The 22,162-nt window shown below is 37.7% G+C and overlaps 1 protein-coding gene across 1 annotated transcript in view; it reads right to left on the bottom strand.

The window, feature by feature from the left end:
- Positions 1–21,383, bottom strand: part of SOBP (sine oculis binding protein homolog) — a 165,793-nt gene extending 144,410 nt beyond the window's left edge. The window contains exon 1 of the mRNA XM_032217171.1: positions 21,288–21,383. Coding sequence (XP_032073062.1) covers positions 21,288–21,383 — 96 coding nt within the window. The remainder of the gene's footprint in view (positions 1–21,287) is intronic.
- Between the last annotated feature and the right edge of the window lie 779 nt (positions 21,384–22,162).

Here is a 22,162-nt window from a genome sequence, read left to right as displayed (position 1 = left end):
TTCCCTATTGATGATCAACAGCACACTTGCAAGAAGTCTTGGCATATTCTAGCTGCACTTTGAAAAGTAGTTGTGCTACCTGCATCTCTTATAAATATTTAAAACCTTTAGGACAGAAGGGGTAGCCTTGGTTAAGCAGTGGGGGTAAAAGCCATAGGAAACCTAAAATGGTGATATGTCAGTAGAAGAATGAACTACCATAACTTGTTAAAAACAAATATAGTCAGAGTTAGGCCAATTTGTTCTGTGGATAGTTGACATGAAGCATTAATCTAAAGTAGAAAGATTATGAAGAGCAGAGAATAAATGGATCTTAACATTCAGTAATTGGAACAAGGCTTTCCAAATACATGCTGTAATTGCACTTCTCTATATGAAATTCAGATGATTAGCCATACTTTTCTGCTGAAATGCATTATTGATCAACAACTTGGTGTTTTTCTGGTGTAGACTGAAAATCCTTACCTCAAACAAAGTGAATCATTTTTGTAAACAAATCTATCACTACCAAACTATCAATCAGACTCTCAAAGCCTAGTAATAGCATTCAAAGAGACTGTCCCAAATCTTTTCAGAGAGAAATTCAATATTAAAAAAATCCCCCAAAAAGAACTACCTATAATGCATAAAGTTATATTATAGACCCAACCTGAAAGCACAGAATAATAGAATGGATAAAACAGCTGTTGCTTCACTGCATTTTAAGTCCTGGCTCTCAAGTAGCCTAAGGCCTCCCACCTGTTGGAAAGTCTTGAAAGGGAAAATGTCTTTGTTTGCTGAACTCTCAGCTGGGGGCAATTTGGACTTTTATTAACAACACAATCTTTAAATCTATAGATAAAAACATTGTCATTTTTTGTAATAATTTTATTATTTATTTTTATTAATACAAAGATAAAATATTGATACAAACTAAGAAAAATATTTTAAAAAGAACAAAGGAAAGAAAAATATAAGTCCAAAGTGATAGAAAATATAAGGAAAAATATATATAAAGAATGACTTCCCCCTCCCTCCAAGCAACAATGAATAAATTCAGTAACTTAACACTTTCTCCAATATTTCAATTAAAAAATGATACATTTTCCTAATACATCAGGGCTGTCAATCTCCTGGCTTACGGGCCGGATGCGTCACATGCTGGCCATGCCCACCGCCGATTTAGTGAAGGGGGGAAAGTCCTGATACGTAATGTGACGCCGCTGTGACGACATGAGTTTGACACCCCTGACTTACATCATCCTTTATAAAAATTTAAATTATAAAAACTTTACGGTTTATTAGAAGCTGGAAGAAATAGTAAAACATTATATTTTTACATTGATCTAATAAAACCATTTTGTATTCCAACATCATTTTTTTCAAACAAAAGAAATCTGTCCCTATTTACAAACATATTTGAAGGCTCATTGTTCAGCCCTGATCAAAAATAAATTCCATTAATAGCTATAAGAAACCACAACATATGTATTAACCCTAATCAAATAAGTCCATTTTGAATTCCTTCTGTTTACTTTTCTTGATATTTAATCCCATCAAATAATGTTCCACAAGATCATTTCTTATCAATTTCTCTTTGTCTCCTTTCAGGAACAATTTAATTATCACATCCCTTTTGTAAATCCAAGATAAGGCAGCTTTCCAAGTCATTCTTCTGATTCATTATTTGTGTGCCTCCTTTAATTATTAAAATATCATCTGCTTTTATTTGTAAATTCATTGTACCATTGTTTTCTATATCCTTATTTTCCACATCATAGTCAATTTAGAGGAAGAATGTTAAACAAAGCCAACTACTGCAAAATGATCAGCAATTTTTTGCAGCATCATTACATGCACAAAACCTTTTAATATAATCAGAAGTTATGAGATTTCAGTAACAACACTAGAGATTTGGATAATATTTTAAAGTGTTATATCTTTTAAGTTAGTGGGGTACATTTCAGTTGTTGGCTGATGCTATGGTACCTGTGAATGCTGTCTTGTATATCTTGTTCCAGATGAGGGCAAATTGGAAACACTTGCTAAGCACTCCTAAAATATTACTTAGATGGAAAATACAACAGCATCTGAAAAAAATCAGGTATGTTTACGTCCTTTTTACTTTGTGTCCTGTATAAAGAAGGCTTTGACCCATCTAGCAACTAAGTTTGCTATAAAAATAATTGTTATTATTAGTATCAAATTGTTAGTATCAAAGAAAGCCCACCCATGTCCAAAAATCGTGTGTTATATTCCTTTAGATGATCAACATTATTTTCTTTAACTGCCTCCTTGTTTAATAATAAGAAATTTTATTATTATAAAGTGAGGTAAGGGTAACTATCAATTACAGCCTAAAATTAATTATAGTCTTTAGAAAACACCTTAAGTCTTAAAGCTATATAGAATGGTCTATATTAAATAAAATTAGTCTTAAACCATGTCTGCCTATTTAACATCATAGTTCATGTTATTTCTACTATACTATGTGTTGAAAATATTGTTCTACTGCTTACTTCAGCTTTGTTGCTGCTAAGATCTTAAATATTTGCCAAATATTAGCTCATGAGTAGTCTCATTGAATTTACTGGCAGTATTTAGTTTCTTAATGTAAAACATATGTTTAGGAATGCTGCATGACCAAGGCTATAGTTATTGAAGGATTAAATTTACATAAAGCTATAAAAAACAGATGTGTAAAATAAATACAAGTTATTTGTAATCTTTCATTATCACTTTTCGATATAGATGATTGATAGATAGATAGATAGATAGATAGATAGATAGATAGATAGATAGATAGATAGATAGATAGATAGATCTCTCACCAAAGCAACAATGATTTATAGGTACTTCTTCAGTAGGTGGCATGATTATTCTTTAATGTGTGACTTGTCCAGTGGAAAATCTTACCTAACATTCTTACTAGATTCAATTATAACTTTCTCCTACAGTTGTAAGGCTCTGCCCCATTCAGTCAGGGAGTCATGGCTAATGTAGCAGTTAAAGGTTTTCAGCCAATATCTGGTGCCCTCACCTTTTCTTCCCCCCAGTGAGGAAGGAATAAAATTGAATAATTTTGTAGGAATAAAATTGAAAGAAAGAAAATACAATTATTTCAGAAGGTGAGTGAATAAAGAAATAATGAATAGTTCCATCTAAAATGGAAATTGGACCTCAGAAATATAATTTTGAAGGAAACTGTATGTCAATCCTCTCAGGTAAACAAAAAAATAGGACTAGATGAGTTACAGTAATTCTAATTTATTGTAAGGCTACAGAAACAGTACCTTATCATTGTTATACAATGCCAGAGTCCTGTTTTAGAGAGGTGGTTGGCCATATCAATAAACAAAATCTTGTAAGTCTGAGAGTATAAATCTCCTATTGTCACTTTGAACTGCCTAATCAATTAGGGTGAGTCTTTCCTAAATTTATTTCTGTTAAGCATTTGTGGGCTCCTCCCGCTCTTGTCTTATTGGTGCCTAGACAGCATCTCTTCCATTAATCCCGCAACATCATTCCCTCATACCATTATATCGTATAAGCACATTCAAATCAAACTCTAACAGCACTCTATCTGATTATTCACTGCACCTTGAAATAAATCTCTATGGGTTAAATTTCTTCTTGCACCCTGGAGAGTTTCATCCCATAACCTGGCAGAGAATCCATTGATTCCCCCCTTTTTTCCCCCACAAGGAACTTCATAAGCCTCCAGCATAACCTGCCTTGCTATTTAACTCCCTGGGAGAAGGGTTTTTTTGCTTATAGGTTTGATTAACTGGCACTGATAAGGTTCCTTCACACAGCCATGTTTCTCCTATTGTCGAGATGAGAGGAAAGTAAGCCATTGTGAAAACCACTGCCCCAAAATGTGTGTGTGCGTATGTGTGTGTGTGCGCGCGCCACAACAATGACTCCAGCAGAATTGCTGCCTTCACAGAATGTAATTTGGGTCATTTTCAGTGCAGCTGTTGGTTCCCTTTTTCCAAGCCAGCACTGGAAAAAAGCAACTCCATGTATGCAGAGTCCAGGAGGTGATCTTGCCTAAATAAAAACTCTCCTTCCAGGGGCTGAACATTACATCGTATTTCTTTAAACAGCTGATCAAATTAAGGAGTTATTTTGGCTGTGGTTAGTACAATATAATCATTTAAAAATCCTCCTCTAAACATTTTTATATTTTAAAACCTATGACACGGGTTTTTAATATGCAGGTTCAAAGCACCATCTGATTTACACTGATGGAAATTATGCCAAATTGATGTAAGCTTAGATATTATGTTAATTTCCCTTGTTTCCATTTTTTCCTGTGGTCAGGATGTTTTTGCTTACCAGTGGAAATATTAACCTCCTGGTAGACCTGCATTTGGTCTTACATGAGGTCAATATTTCCATCTCTGAACCCTAGAAAAGGAAGAATAGAATATTTTTGCTGAGAGGTATTCAGTCTCTCTGGAAGTCTTAGTATACATGGATATGGAGGTCCATAAACTGAAGGAGAGGGAAGTACCACAGCAGTCCTTCCTGGGCCTTTGGAGCCCAGAAAATTGCTCATTTCCAAAGGCCCATCTCCTTTTCACCACTAGAATGTACAAATGGGAAGTCTTCTACCACAACAGCAAGGAAACCACTAATTTCCTTCCAGAGCCTCTTGAACAGGTTTCTCAGAAAAAGCCTGGTAATTTGATGGAGATGACCGACAATGTGATGGAGATGACCGGACTATAAGATGCTCTGAACTATAACACGGACCTAGCTTTTGGGGAGGAAAACAAGAAAAAAAGTGCCTCTGTTTCCCAGCAATTTGTCTCCTTGCAGCAAACAGCAAACAGCCTAGTCAAAGGGGGCATACAGAGGTGGCGATAGGCAGCAGAGGTGATGGGCAGTGACATCAACGGTGATCTCAGCAGCCTGAAACAGCTTATAGGCAGTATTCTGTGAGGCAGCTCCAACTGCCAATCAGCTGCTCGTGCTAAATCAGGCTGTGGTGAAGCTGACCAGGCTGTTTGCTGCTTGCTGCAAAGAGGCAAATTGCTGAAAGGCAGAAGTCAAAGGGTGGGTGCTGGCAGGTGGACGGGGCTTCAGCAACATTTGCTCTATAAGATGCACAGACATTTCCACCCACTTGGGGGGGGGGTGTGTGCATCTTATACACCAAAAAATACGGTATGTTGTCAAGACATATAATTAAGGAAAAGTAAATAAGTCTCTGTGCTACAACAAGCAAACTATGTGGATGAGTCCATGGATTTACATTATTAGAGACAGAAATAATTGGTCTTCAATGAAATAACCTATCAGAAGCTTGCATTTTACTGTACCAATTGTCAAGAATCATCTGTATTTAGGCTAACATACTAAAGATTGTGTTTATGTTTTCCATAACTGGTAAATATCAGGAATTCAGAATGCTTTTCCACGGAGGAGGTTGTTTAAGAAGAAGCTGCATTTACATTATTGCAGTTAATATTCTCTGTAGAGATAAGGAAAGAGATTTGAATGATTTGCGCAAACATATTGATGTTATGTTGCTAATTAATTTTTTTTACTTTAATAATTTGTGTTAAGAATTGCCCAGAACAAAAGAGGAAGGTGAATGGCTTTTTATATGAAAAATCTATATACCTAGGAAGATATTGTTTATGAATATGGAAGATCTGTTAAAATCATCTGAATAAAAGTAAAAAAGTGTAAGAAAGCAAATTAAAACCATTCTGGGAATTTATCACCAAGCTAGCAGAGAATGGGAATAATGCCTTTCTAAATCAAGTGTTCAAAGCAGCAGGCCTTAGCAGCAATAGTGGACTTCAACTAATCTTGACAAAGTAAAATTGGTTGATAGACTAAAGTATCATCAAGTTGGAGAAAAGCATTATATTCATGGACTCAAGATAGCATGGGGAATAGTTTAGGATTGCAAATTTCAATGAACTTAGGCAGAAATTGGGCACATATCATTGTTTGAAATTCTAATGGATAAACCAATTGAAGCCCCCAAAAATGGGTTACTGAACACAAGGGCACGAACAATTCCCCTCAGAATGAAAAATGAGAAAAGTTTTAGCTAGATTGTATGAATGAATAGTGAGCTTGCTGACAAATTTAAAAATGGATATGGAAGCAAGAACTGATAACTAAGGTGGTATACAAATGGATAAATCAAGCTTATAGAGATGGAGCTAGTAAGGTGATAGCTGAAAATAAGATGAGGCTGGTGAGGAATATAAAATATAATAAGAAGGGTATTTCCAAAACTGAAGAGCCAAGGAGGTTATTGGTCTGTTGAACAGGTAAAGTGGAGAAACAATAACAAAGAAAAAGGAGAAGGCAGAAAGCAGAATAGCCTAATAACTGCCTTCTCTCGGAAGAGGGAGAAAGTTCCTAATGTTGTGCAAAAGGAAGGAGTATTGCAAAAAGTATAAAAAGCCATGTGGCTATCTGAAATTAATTCCAGATTGAAGATAGTATACTGAAAAAAGTGATTGAAATAATATAACCCTGATGATATTTAGTAACTAGTATAACTATTGACTACAGTCAAGAAAATTCCTAGAAAACTGCTAAGATATTAGAAAACAAATATTCCCAATATTAAAAGAGAAACAAAGAGAGAGAGAAGGAAGACTTGAAAAATTATACAATAGTCATTTTAATACCTGTACTGTGTGAGATACTAGGAAAAAAAGACAAGCTCTTAGGAAAAAATGCTTCCATTACAAAGACCTACCATGAGTTTATCAAGAACAAATAATGTCAAACTAACTATGTTTTTTTGGACAGAGTTTACTATATTGATGGAACAAAGGAATGCTATGGATGTATTATATCTTCATCACAGTAAAATGTATAGCAAAGTCTTTCATGATATCCTCATGGACTAGATGAATAATGAGTGCAAGATAGTACTGTGGCCTGGGTAATTTGAAACTAAGTGATCATCCTCAAAGGATGTTCATAAATTGTTCTGGAAGGAAATATTAGGTGTAGTTCTTCAAGTCTCTATCTTTGGGTCTCTATTAGTCAGTATCTTTATAAATGATCTGGAACATGAAATGGAAAGGATGCTCATCAGATTTGCTATTGAACAATATTGGGGGGGGTATTAATATTTTAAAGAACAAATGTAGACACTTAAAACTTTTTAAAACTGAAATCTGACTTGTAGATCTGGGAATTCTAGTGGACTACCAGCTGAACATAATCAAGTAACTAAAAGGCTTGGCGTAGCCTTGGATTGGATTTACAAAGCACTGTTTCCAGGTCATGGCAGATAATGATTCCATTGTACTCTATGTTGATTGAACCTACCTGGAATATGTACCTATTTCTTAGCACTACATTTTAAAGGGGGCATGGAGAAGCTAGTGTGAGTTTCAAGAAGAGCATCCAGTAAAATAATAGCAATAGCAATAGCAGTTAGACTTATATACCGCTTCATAGGGCTTTCAGCCCTCTCTAAGCAGTTTACATAGTCAGCATATTGCCCCCAACAATCCGGGTCCTCATTTTACCCACCTCGGAAGGATGGAAGGCTGAGTCAACCTTGAGCCGGTGAGATTTGAACAGCTGAACTGCAAAACTGCAGTCAGCTGAAGTAGCCTGCAGTGCCTGGGAAATAAGCCTCTCTGAGAACAGTTAAAACAGCTGGAATGTTTAGCTTGCATAAGAGAAGACAAATGGGAGATATACTTGTATCTACCTTTTTTGATCAAAGGACTTATTTCATTGGTCACCTCATGGAGTTCCTGAGGTGTACCTGATGAACTCCTTTCAGTTTCAAAGGGAACTATTTTGTTTGTATTTTATTTCACTTTTATTATCCAATTTATCCTATTTCATAAATGTGACTCTGAGCAGTGTACAATCAAAATAACTTAGGGTTACACCTGAGGCTTTAATGTACCATTTGACTGAAGCCTTAGCTATGGCCTGGAAGAGAAAATCTTGATGGCCTTAGATCAGATCATGCCTATATAGGATTTTTGTGTGTGTATAGATCATGGAGATTTCCCTGGTTTTCAAATGGGGATTGCTATTGGAAGAGAACAAAGATTGAATCAATAGCAGTTAGACTTACAAATTGAATACGACAAAAATTATTTACAGATAGTCCTCAACGTATAGGAAACCTCTATCACTAAGCAAGTTGGTTGTTAAGTGCATTGCACCCAATTTTAGAACCTTTTTTGTGCACTTTTAAGTGAATCACGTGGTTGTTAAACAAATCTGATTTTTCCCATTGACTTTGCTTGTCGAAAGCCCCTAGGGAAGTTGTAAATAGTGATCACTGCAACCATCATAAATATAATTATAAGGAAGAGGTCCAGCACAATTAGTCTTGGAAGATTCTGTTAGCTAATCTCAATAAAAGTACCGTATTTTCACGACCAAAAGCCGTACCGGATTATAAGCCGCAGTATCAATTAACGTTAATTTTTCAAACTTTTTCCACATATAAAGCGCACCGGGTTATAAGCCGCACGTTTCCCGACGCTTCTGGACATCTGTTGCAGTCGCGAGGAGGAGCGGAGAACAGCGCGAAGGTTCTTGGCGCTCCAGGAAGCCGCGAAAGAGGCTGGGGGAGGCGCACGGCTTGGTTTCTCCTCCCTGGACGTCGCAGCAGCAGCCCCAAACTCACCGAACTCAGTGTTTTTCGCATCGGGGCATGCTCTTGGAGCACACCCCGATGCGAAAAACACTGAGATCGGTGAGTTTGGGGCTGCTGCTGCGACGTCCAGGGAGGAGAAACCAAGCCGTGCGCCTCCCCCAGCCTCTTTCGCGGCTTCCTGGAGCACCAAGAACCTTCGCGCTGTTCTCCGCACTCTCCTCGGCTCCTCACAACTGCAATAGACGTCCAGAAGCGGCAGGGGCTATCGAGCTGGAAATCCAATCCCCATTAGCCCCAAAAGCCGCTTCTGGACATCTATTGCACTCGCGAGGAGCGGAGAAGAGCGCGAAGGTTCTTGGCGCTCCAGGGGGCCGTGAAAGCAGCTGGGAGATCTTTTTCCACATATAAAGCGCACCGGGTTATAAGCCGCACTGCCGGTTTTGGATCAAATTTTAGGATTTTCAGTGTGGCTTATAGTCGTGAAAATACGGTAGTTTTAACCTTCCTGTGGAGTTGATTTCCTCATCTATTCTGCCTAGGGGGGTCTGATGTTATTTCTGGCAAATTGTGAAAAGATGGTGCCTATAGAGGGGAAGGTGGTGTGATCGACTACAATGAAGTGGCAGTTTCTCAGGAAATAGGGAGTATATTTTAGGGTGGGGTGAGAAAAGAGACAACACAGCCCACAGTTGAATAGGAAACAGAGAAAGAGTTAGGACAGCAACTCCCTAGAATCTCCCAGGGTATCTCCATTAAGGTGAGAACAGTAAAGGTTTAGGCTCACAAGATTGTATGTGTCCATTGTGTGTGTAAGCAAATTAAGAACGGAAGTTTGGCTGGACTGTTCTAGGTTGTTCTTGGGCTGGGCATCACATAGATCAGCGGTTCTCAAGCTGTGGGTCATGACCCTTTTAGGGGTTGAACAATCCTTTCACAGGGGTCACCTAAGATCTCTAGGGCCTAGAGTCAATAACTGGAGAGGGGAATTAATTTGCCTGATGTTAGCCAACAGGAGCATTCTCCAACCTTGGTGTGGAAAGGGAGGCATCTTGCAGCGACAGCCTCCACACTGTAAACATTTGGTTTCCGGTGCTTTCTGGGAAGTGTGGTCTTAAGGCGCTCCTTTCACCTGCCAAGATGCCACCGGCTCTGGGATTAGTCGGTCACGTGTTGCCTGCCCAGCTCTGCAGCGGTGGCCCTCAGGTGTAGTAGACATATGACGGGGGGGGGGGGCAAAGAAGCATGTCCGCTTTGCCCAGTTGGAAGAAGAGGAGGGAGTACAAGAAGAAGCGGGAGGATGCAGCCACCGGAGAGTTGCCACCTGGAAACTCAGCGCCACTCACCCTTCAGCCGGTCGTAAAGGTGGCCGATGGCAGTGGGAGAAGAAGCCAGGCAGGTGCCGGCCTTGGCGCGGGAAAGCTGGTGGCTTCCCGGCAGGCACTGAAGTGGTGCATTTCGGCTGCTCTTTGCGCCACTTTCCTGGGCCTTGTAAGGAGGTGGGAAAGCCAGGTGGGCGAACGAGCCAGGCAGAGCATCAAGTGACAGCCGGCTTTGCGCTCCAACGACCCCGCAGGTGCCTTACCCTTATGGCCCAGCCCGCAGCTTCTGGGAGCAGTGAAGGAAGTCCAGGGTTGGGCGCTGCCCTCTGGTGCCCTTGAAAGTGCGACAGTCAGCAGACCGGTTGGTGAGAGATCCGGTGGGGATCTCTCTGACATCCTTAAGAAGCAAACGTTGCCCTGCTGGAATAGAGACAAATGGAGACCTTTCGCCTCTTGTCCTGTTTTTGTTCAAGCCTAACATACAGGTAGTCCTCGACTTACCAGCCCACATTTGAGCCCAACATTTATGTTGCTAAATGAGAAGTTTGTTGTGGGTTTTGCCCCATTTTACCATTTTTCTTGCACATCTGTCAAGTGAATCACTGCAAGTTAAGTTAGTAACACTGTTGTTAAGTGAATCAGGCTTAATTCATAACAGTAGCAAAATTAGTTATGAAGTAGCAATAAAAATAATTTTATGGTTGCGGGTCACTACAACATGAGGAACTCTATTAAAGAGTCGCGGCATTGGGAAGGTTGAGAACCACTGACATAGATCAAGCAATGTTGTCAAGGTTCTTTCTCATTATCTCAAGACTGTGAAGGTCCATATAAGGAAGAACAAGTTTCAGTTTCATTGTAACAAGACTGAGTTGTTGTGAGTGTTGCATCACTTAGATCCATGAATTTTCCATTGTTTTGTACTGGATATGGCTGCATTTCTCCAGGTGGAACAGATGTGCAATTTGGTGTTCCTGTTTAAAAAAAACCAATAGCAACCATGGCCAGGAGGACTTTTCATACAAATGTGTCATTTGTACCATTTTCGGAATCAAGAGATCTTTCTCATGGTCACTCATGCCTTGATCATCTCCCAGTTGAACATGAGCAACACATTCTTCCTGAAACTACCCTTAAAGAGCTACAACTGAACCAGAATGCAGTGGCATGTATACCGTATTTTTTGGAGTATGACGCACCTTTTTTCCTCAAAAAAGAGGCTGAAAATCAGGCTGCGTCTTATACACTGAATACAGCATTTTTTGCCTCCCAAAGCCCTGCCCCTTCACCAAAATGGCTATGCATACCCTTATGGAGGCTTTCAGAGAGCTCCTGGGGGCTGGGGAGGGCAGAAATGAGTAAAACACGCCCCCCCCAGCAGCACACTATAAGCCTCCAAAAGGCTATGCATGCAATTGTTTTGACAAAAAACGGGCCAGTTTTCGCAAAAAAACATTTTTGGGACCCCCACCCCCGAGGAGCACTCTGCAAGCCCCCTCCCAAGGCTATTCATGCCTTTTTTTTAAAAATGGGCCCGTTTTTGTGGAAAATGGACTGGTTTTGGGAGGTTTGCAGAGTACAAAAACTTTTTTTCCCCTTTTGGAAAGCTCTTTAACTGATTGATGAGAATTAGATTGATCAAGTGCTGTGCCAGCAGAAACACCTACCTATCTACCATATTTCTCTCTATCTCTATTTCTCTCTCTCTCCCTACCTACCTACTGTATTTTTCTCTCTCTATTTCTTTCTCTCTCTCCCTTTATCTATCTACCTAACTAACTACTCTCTCTCCCCTACCTATCTACTGTATTTCTCTCTATTTATCTCTCTCTATCCCTCTACCTACCTACACTCTCTCTCCCTACCTAGCTACTGTATTTCTCTCTCTCTCTCTCTCTGTCTTTTTCTATCCCTCTATCTACCTACCTACTTTTTTTAAAAAAAATTGTCTCTTCAAAACCTTGGTGCGTCTTATACTCCGGTGCACCTTATACTCTGGTGCATCTTATACTCTGAAAAATACAGTAGTTTTGCCACAGTACATATGTGTAACACTATTACTTTCTGAGATGGTCTTCTGCATGCAATTTAAAGTTCTGACTATCATGTATAAAGACTGAAATACCTTTGGCTTGAAAATCTGGATTTTCTGCAAGGCTGGGCCAGGGTGATGGATGATTCTGTCTTTAACGATGGTTTTAAATTACTGTGGGTTGGTCTCAATTTTTTTTAATTTATTTTTTGATTTTGTTTAATTTTGTGCTGTTTTAATCAGGTCTTAGATTTCCGATTGTGAATTGAGCAGCCATAAAAATTGATTAAATGAATAGTGTTCCAATAGATTATGATGATTATTTGTCAGAAATGGTCTTAACAGATTCCTGTACTAATCATGAAATTGTGCTAGATTATCTATAAAGTCCCCCCCCCCAACTCATTCGTTGCTTAATAGTGAGTCTCTGGATTGAAAAGCAAAATGACGATGTACTTTGCAATCAAAAGAGGATTTAAGTATTAGAAATTAGAACAAATTTGCCATTTAGTTTCCTAAAGAACCATTTGCCATGATAAATGTTGCAATGCTTATAAAAATAAGTAGAGATAATGTCACAATTATGGCTAGCTGAACAAGAGACTAGATTAATGAAACATTCTGTGCCAATGACCATCAATTGGTAATCCTTAATGAACTCTTCTTGACTCCATTGTTCTTGAAACTATCATAGGATAATTTATATTTTAACTGTTCTTAAAATAAAAGAGAAGTAAAATTTTTTGATGTTCTTCTCAAAGCCCGCCAAGAGAATTTGGGAAGAGTATGTGAACTTAAATTCACATTGGACATGAAGAATTAGGTACTTGGTTCTAAATACTGTGATCAGTATCAGAAGTATTCTTATGAGAAGTAATGTTTGATATGTTACTCTACATATTTTCACTCTCATTTCTCAGCCACCATGGACAGCATCTTCAACATCATCCAAATTTAGCTTTATGGCTAAAAATGTTTCTCACCACTCAGTGGAATGTCTGTATTCACATTCCATTTTCATTTTTCTTTAAGACAGGTTCCCTATTAAAACCTGTTACCATTCATTGAATACCCTTTATGTGTTCTTTTTCTACTTCTTTATTAAAGTCCTGCTGTTTTTAAAAATAATTTGGACCTCATTACCAATACACATCTGGGACATCTCTACTCTTCATTAAAACAAGCCTTCTTTTTCAGATTCTGCAGGTTAAAAAAAGATGCCAATGCTTTAAGAAACTCATTAATATTCGTGCAACTCTTAAAGTAGTATCATCTATTTTTTTCAGAAGCACTCAAGGGGTTTGAAAAAGATGGACTACTTTCATAATTTATCATTTAGTTGAACATTCGAAGCTCCAATATGCTAACTTCAGCAATGTTCACATTTTTTAAAAAAAATACTCCTAAGGAGGAAAACGGTTCTATTTGTGTGTTTTAGGGTCTGCTACTATCTTCAAATTTGTTATTAATTATTGATGTTATTATATGTTCAATCTTTTTTCTCAATGTACAATGATATAACAGGCTTCTAATGAGGATTACTGAAACATATTTTAATTAGAAAGTTATTATTTTTATTAATACTTTATAATAAAATAATAAAATATAATAAAATAATTATAATTTACCTTTTTTCTGATATTCTTTATTCAGGTAGTCTTTGCTTATCGACTACTCATTCAGTGACTATTCAAAGTTATGATGGTGCTGAAAAAGGAAATTTATGACCGCTCTTCAGTAACAACCATCAGTGTCCCTGCAGTCACATGTTTGCAATTAAGGGACTTGGCAAGTTGTGCACATTTATCTATTTATATCCTACTTTTATTATTTTTATAAATAGCACAAGGTGATTAACATACACTTTCTCCTCTTGTTTTTCCCATGTACCAGTCACACATGCCACATCACATAATCATAGTTTGCAACCTTCACAGTCAGCTTCCAACATGCAAAGTCAATGGGGAAGCCTGCAGGAGATTACAAGTCTCCATCATGTAACATCATGTTCAACACCTATCAGTTATTCACTTAACAACCACAACAGAACTGATATTGTGGTCACATGACATTGCATTTTATAACAAATTGAGGTTGACAAGTGACAACTACTGTAATATATTAAATGCCTTTCCAAAAACATATGTCTATACTGTATATATTACCCCCTGATGACATGATGTCTTTAATTTTTCAAAAGCTACATAATTTGTGATGCAATAATGTCATGACATATGAGATATCATTATGGCATCTACTGGATATCTGTGAATAAACTACATGAATACTGAACTACAAACTAATTGACCTTCCTCCAACGTGTTGTGTGAACCCATCCCATGTGTTCAGCATGTTTGTTTCATGTAAATATAATTAGGTTAATGTGTTATACAACACTACTATTTTTTAACATTGCTTAGATTTCTAAAATCTAGTGCATCTTTACATATGGGTTCAAGTTAATATTAATATTAATAATTCTTGCTTCTCACCAAGTTATATGGTAGCACCTAACCACCTAACTTTGGCTAATCCTAAACGATTAAGAATAATTGGACCTAATTACTGTAGTATTCCTTGGGTGAGAAAGCACCAGGAGAAGCCAGTGAAACTATTTCTTTATTCTTGCCAAAAAAACTACATGGATCTGTCTTTGAAGTCACCAGGAGATAAACTCAATTTGAAGGAAATGTTATTTACTACTGCGGCTACAACTAGCATTCAGTATTTATTTTTGTACTAATACTGTGCAGAACATATATATGATAAATCTCCCCTTTACTTCATAATGATGAGATAATAATAGGATAATAAAACTAGCAACTTTCAATGGAATAACTAACTCTGAATTAAAGGAGAGAGGAACTTGATAAATAGTGTTGGTCAGTCAAGTCAAAACACTTTATGCCTAAAATTAAGGAAAGATAATGGCAATTTTTTTCCATCTCAATAAAATGCTGAAATTCTTCACCATTATGATAAGGTAGCCTAGAGAGTACTAATTAGCAATCATAGCAGGAAATTCTGTCCTACAACACTGGAGAATGTCTAGAGATCTAACAGGATGCAGCTAACAGAATTCTGCTCAAAGGAGATGCCTCATTTGCTATATCCACACTAGTGATTTTATGGCATCCTATTGCACCATTCAACAGTTGCTATGATATTATATGAACAATAAAGTCTGGTTTTACAGTATCGCAGTAATGACTGGATGAATCTGTAAAATGCTATAAATGACTAGTTTGGAATTGTCTCCCGGCTAAGGGTAAAAAGCAAATCATATAGAAGAGAAAACTCTTGGACTCATAGAAAGTAGTTCTGCATAAGGGAGATATGGGAAGAGACAAAGGAACTGGCTATACACAGTCTTATGAATATATGTGATGGTAAAATAGAATGAAAGGGGGGAAAAGGCCCTTCCCATTCTGAAATTATTATGAGTACATGAGAGCCACTGCATTGAATTTCAATTTTTTCCCCTTTTGCAATAGTATCAAACACAAAGCCAGCAATTCAAATACAGAGACCTTGCTATATTCCTTCTGCTATTTGTGTTAAAAATGCTAAAAGGAAGCAGAGCTGCTGTTTTACAGCCCAATAACATCTCTAATGGCATAGAAGTCCTACAAAAATCATGATTTAGAGAAAGAGGATAAAGACAGAAAAGAAGCAGGTAGACAGAAAAACACGGACAAGTTTTTCATCTAACATGCAAAAGACAGAAAATATAAATAATATTTACTTGGGAGTAATACAAAATGAAACTGATTTCTGAATAATAGGATTAGTTTCAGATGAACAATGCGAACATACACAAAAAGTAACCTCTTGGACACAGCCAGTGGAATAAAACAGTTGGAAAATACATTTAATTGACCCCCCCCCCAAAAAAAAAAAAACTGAGGAAAATCAGTGGAAAGCGAACAGTGGGAAGCATAGAAAGAAGACCAAGAAATGAGAAAAAAGATGGAGGTCAACATTGCATTTCACAACAGTATATATTCAAGAGTTAATAGTCAAGAGTTATTGTTCCTAGACTGCAGAGGGGGGAGCTTAAGTGATAGTTATCATTGACTTTTGAAAATAAAAATAAAAAATGCAAGAAAAAAGATATGTTATATTTGTTAATGCTATGACATCACATGTCTTCTTTCAAAACTCTGATGCCAAGATTCATATATAATCAAATGGTTAAAGCCAAGAAATAATTAAAAGCCAGATTCTCTGGAACACCTGGACTGACAAAGCAAATGATTGCTTGGATGCTATCTACTGCTGCACAGTTAAATTATTTTTTTTCCAAAAGAACTGACATGAAAACACCTTTTATTCAGTTTGTATCAGCAAATAAATAAAAGTATGGTGCTAAAATGCTTTTCTGTGTGGTTGCTCATTTTCGCATATACAGCCCAAACCACATTTGACAATAATTTTAATTTGCATGATTTAATTGTATATTTTATTGAATTTTAGTGCATAAAAATACTATTTTGGGAAGTAAAAGACTATTCATGTACATTTTTCCCATATATGATAGTGGAAAGAAGTCTGATGAGATTAAAGTCTTTAAAAAGCAATGAAAATTATTTTCATTTTCATACATGCACTATTTAAAATTCATTTTATTGTAGCATCATCATACAGATAACATAATTCTTGCATAAAAGATAATTGCTTCTATTTTTGAAATGTAATTTTACACCACATTTGTATATACAGCTTTTTTTCTGTCAGAAAATGGGGAAATGATACCAGACAAATGCGGATGGAAATGCAAGAGAAATTGTCTCTTATTTTTAAAATCAGAATGCTACTAATTATTTTAAAATTTTAAAGTAGAAGCAACTTTTTCTTTTTTTCTGTTTTCTTCCTTGCCATATTGATTGAAACATGGAAGATGAATCTGGAGCCATATAATAAATGAAAAATGTATGCCTGTCATGTGATATTATACTTCCATTAAATCTTTTTGGATATTATGAATGGATGCCAGTAGGACAAATCAATGCACACTAGCTTGTATAAATCAATTTCCAACATTATTTTAATTATCTAGTAGATTCTTATATATTCTAAATAAGGATTCTTAAACTACTGTGAATATTCCTTGTCAAGATTTATAGTTTCTTATATGATGTCTCATAGTAGTTTATCAGAGGACCTGAAAATACTTATACATGTTTCTTTTCTACATAATTATTCTCCAAAGTAACTTTTAAATCTCCAAATGCCTTGTATGGTGAAATGAATGACTAAGCAATTCATCAGTTTAACAGAATCTACTTGAAACATGATTAAATTTGGATTCCACGTATTTCTTTTGTCTTTTTCAGTGAGCAACCAGTTTTAAGCTTTTCAGTTGTTAGAAGAATATTTCAATGAATTTGCCAATTAATGACAACAAATAAAATAATCTAGAATGACATCTATTTAAGTTAAATTACTTATTTAGAATCTGAGAAGTAATCAATTTAGGTGCATAAAATCAGCTCTGAATATCATCCAACAGATCTGTCATTAATTTCAAGACTTTTTTTGAAAAAAAACCAAAGGTGCAGATGAATTCAAAATTTTCAGTACTAGCTTCAACATGTAATCAGATCGTTCAATTCAAGTGAACTTTAAATTATAAGGTTTTGAATCATGATTATGTTCTTGTCATTTGTAACATTATATAATATTAAGTTTACATATCAACATAATCCATTTAGTATAAAACAACCATTTTAAAAGTTCATAGTACTTCTCTGAAGTAGGTGAAGATTTATGAATAGAACATACTGTACTGTTTTTTAAAAAAAATCTACATATTCACACTGCTAAGTGAATTGTTTTACTTATTATTTACTTTGTTACTTTCTTAGCAATATTACATTGTAATGGTGTATTGCAATCACTATTCCTAAAATGTCCAGCCTTTGGCTGGAAATTCCGAGAGTTGCTAAATGAAATTTTGGAGGATGTAAATTTGATACAAATTTGGCGGATATAATGGCGGATTTATAAATTTCCCCCATTTGTAATTTACTGTACAACACAATAATATTAATAAATTTTAAGAATATGGAAGGCAAATAAAAAGAAAGAATTCCAATTATACTGATGGTCACAGTGAAACAAAACATTCTCTCAGAATTCTTTAGTGACATGTACACTGAAGAAAGAGAAACCAAGCAATCATGTAGTTTTGTATCAAACTGAAGTTTCTCACAACTGTCATGTACATCAGGCCAGAGATAACAAAAATGTAACCTAATATCTACCATTATGAAACAGCAAGCAACATGTTTTCAACCTTATTAAAACCGAGCAGCAATTGGTATTACTGATGTGACAGAGAGTGGTTGAGTTTCTTTCCATCATTATTAAGCAAATACCGTATGTGGCTCTGTCAAAGAGCAAATCTTCAAGAAAATCTGTGTGATGAGGTAATTTTATTACTCATTCATAGTGCCTTGTATTTGCTGTACTTAAAATAGACACTTGTACCCAGTGGCTTTTTATTACTGGAAGGAGGGTGGAGAGAGGGAATCACATACACGCTGGTCTTTTTTTCTTACTCCTAGCAAATGGAAGCAATTCAATCCAACATGGGTTGAAACTTGAGTAGGTCACTGTATACCGTGATAGAATTCCCTAATCCCTGAGCCAAATTTCCCGAGGGGGCCCTCCTACTAGTCCTTCACTTTCCAAGCTGACTTTTCCATTCCTTCAGCCCTCTCCTCTCTCCCTCCCCTTCATCTCTTCATCTCCCTCTACCTTACAGCCTTGATATTCGATCTGCTGCTGGGATTCAGGTTTCAGTTTTTACAGCTTAGGCTGTCTATTGCTATATAGATTCCTTTCTTTCTGCTCTGTCGTGATTACTTAGCAGAGCTTATTTTACACAAGTCCACATGAAAGCAGTTCAGATGAAGGGAAGCAGTCAAGCTGCTTGAACAGTTCAGATGTGCACCTAGACAAGGACACATTGTGTTCACCAAAAGACGTTGTCGCATACATTTTATACAATATGACTAATTTGTTAAGTTACTGTACTCTTTAACTTAAGTGAAGAGGAGGAAATCTTTTTCGTATACCTTTCTTTCAGTAAGTGAAGAATTAATGAAAGAAAGACAAGCAAATATCCAATGTACCTAGAAGAAAACAAGATGCAAACGTGCTCAGAACTTTTGTTATAAAAACACAGAATAAGAGTTAATAAGACAACTAACTCTAGAATGTGCCAAGGCTGCCTGAAAGCCTCTGCTGTTATTCATATTTCAACTGTGCAATCTATAAAAGCTGTTCCCAAAACTATATATCAGATCCACAGCCTTGGGTTAAATTTCTCATATAAAAGAAACTCTGATATATTTATTTCTCTTATTTATTTTCTTCCGTTATCAGAAGCTTAGGGGAAAGAGAGGTTTACCTGCATTAAGATTAGCACTAATGCTTAATAGACTTTCATGAAAAGAAAAAAAAATCTTGTGTAATTTTCCTCCTTTCACACACAGTGTTGTTTTTGTTTCTTCCTCACCATTTCAGACAAACATCTGTTCTACTGCAGAAGAACAACTATCTCCAAAACCACCAAGTGTGCCTGCAGCCAAAGTAAACAAAACAAACCCAGAGGATCCAGCATAGTCAGCCTTTATATATCCAGCCAGGATAGCATTTCATATGTTTTGATTAAAATTAGCTAATTTGTAATGCTAGAACCTATGAAACTTAAAATCTGCAGATCGAATGAAGCACTGTCTTAAACGGACAGTGCATAATGGGACAGAGTTCCATGCCCACTGTCCCCCTTCCTCTCTACACTTACCAAAATAAAAATGCAAACAAGTCTGACTAAGCAATTACTGTTAAATTCAAGTGTACACAAAGCTTCCCCTAAGATGGAAAGTCTACGTACAAAGAGGCATATGTATATATGCCTAGAAACTGGATAAATGTTATAGATATGCAAGGCACTTTGTTCTTACATGTACACCACCACCTTTGTTCAAATGTCCAACTGCTGTTGGACAAACCTTCAATGCAACACAGAAGGAAACAATACAAATAACAGAGCAGACTTTTAATTGAGTTTAAAAATTAAAAAAGAAACCGAGCATCCTCTTCCAAATTGATTTGCTAAGCTCAATAAGTAAAATGGTCTTGTTGATCCCTTTAGGTTGCTAGCCTTGGACCACATAGGCAAAGATTCCATGATGATGCATATTCAATTTCACACACACAGCTTTTTTAATCATTATGTACCAACAATGTATATTGCATATATAACCTGTTAATGGAATGATTATGAATGCTCCATTTCACTAAATGCAACTGGAGTGAATGGATTTATCCTACCTCAAAACTATACTGTTTTATTATTTGAAGCAAAGCAACTTCACTTCAGCCCAGTAGGGGAGGTTTAGGGGAAAGATAGGTGAGAAACATAAAAAAATAACATTAATTTTTATACTATCAGACAGTGATTTCATCTTCACCCAGGTGAATATTATTTATTTATTTATTGGGCAACTTCTCAGATATTAGCCTCTGGAGTGCCAGCCCACCGAATTTTACCTCTGGAACACAGCTGGATCGGCACTATTTCCTGCCAGGATGCTGGTTTTACCTCCTCCATACACAATAACTCCAAACAGATATAGATGATATACAGAATGTACACACAGAGAACATACATATTCATGCACCCTTCTAGGACAGCTTTCAATTCAATACTTCGGCTTCTTTGATTAACTGTGAAGTGGAGCACAAAAAACAGACACCGAAGTAAAAGGCAGAAGGAAAAGACAAGAGAGCCTGTGTCTAAGCCCAAGAATGATGCGCCGTTCAGACCATAACATTTCACTTTGACAATTTAATTACACAGTTGCAGCTGGCTACTGGAAAGGGGGGCCGGAGGGAGAGGGTGCTTAAATGACTTCCCTTTCTTTTCTAACTTTTAACAGCTTCTAGATTATCTGGCTACGATGGGCACTTCAGAAGGGAACCGAAGCCCTTTGGAGAAAATATTATAAATAATAGTGGTTATAGCCAGCAATGTATCAGATCAGCTTAGGGATCTGGCTTTATCGCCTGTGAACTGTGCAGTTAGGAGGAGGAGTTCAGGCACCTTTCGTCAACCCCATCTGAGGTTTTTCCCCCCCCCTCATCACAACAAAACAAGAGGTCTTTTATTTATAACATCTTCTCCCATGGGGGGAGGGGAGATCGTAGTACCAATGGGTGGGGGGTGCCTGCAACAAGCTTCTCTCCTCTCCGCCACTACCCCTCTTCCCTTTCTCTTCCCTTCTCGCATCCGATACAGTGACAATAAAGGGGGAGCACAGAGACGTACCTTCATCTCTTCATTGATTTCCCTTTTCACGGGATGAGCCGGCTTCCTGCTTCTTTTATTTTCTGGAGGTCTCCCTTCTTTCTCCATTTCTGCCATTTATTTTATTTTATTTTAATTTTTTTGTTTGTTTGGTGTGCGTGCGTGCGTGTGTGTGTGTGCGTTTGTGTGGCGCGCGCGCGTGTGTATGTATCTACTTTGGGGGAGATGAAATGGCTGCTGGTATTATTTGGGAAAAAGCTTTCGGGGGAAGGTTGTGGAGAGGAAGGGAGGGAGGATGGGGGCGGCTTTTAGCGCTGGGCGAAAGCGTCAACGGGTGTCAAAGGAGAAAGCGGCTCTGGGAGGATTGGGGATGCGGGCGGGCCGGACCGTGGGTTGCCCTGGCGAGTCAGCCATCTTCTGTCTCCCTGTCTGTCTGCAGGACCGAGCGCGAGAGACGGGGTTCTGTGCGTGCATGGGGAGGGGGCGGCGAGGGAGAAGGAGGGGAGTCGGGAGGGAGAGAGGGAGAGAAAAAGAAAGAAAGAAGCCAGCCCAGTTCCTTCCAAAGAGCGGGTGTGCGCGCGGGGGGAAGGGGTGGGGGACAAGCAGGACCTCCCCCTGCCCAGGCATTGGGCGGGGCTTCCAATATCATCAAACCCTCCGCCTCTTCTCCCGTTGCTAGTTAGGCTCAGAAGTGGGGAGGGGGCTTTTGATACTTAATTATTGTCATCATCATCATCTCTCTCTCTCTCTCCTCTCCCCCCTCGGAGCGACTGTCGTCCCTTGTGGAAAACACAACAAGGAACTCCTCGTCTCCTTGCTTCCTCCCCCCCACCCCAATCTCTTTTTTTGTTGTTGTTGGCCACTGGTGGTCACCGCATATGGTCTTCGGCGATACG

This window comes from Thamnophis elegans, chromosome 4, assembly GCF_009769535.1.
Source record: "Thamnophis elegans isolate rThaEle1 chromosome 4, rThaEle1.pri, whole genome shotgun sequence".
Lineage (NCBI taxonomy): Eukaryota > Metazoa > Chordata > Lepidosauria > Squamata > Colubridae > Thamnophis > Thamnophis elegans.
This window is presented reverse-complemented; position numbering and strand designations above follow the sequence as displayed.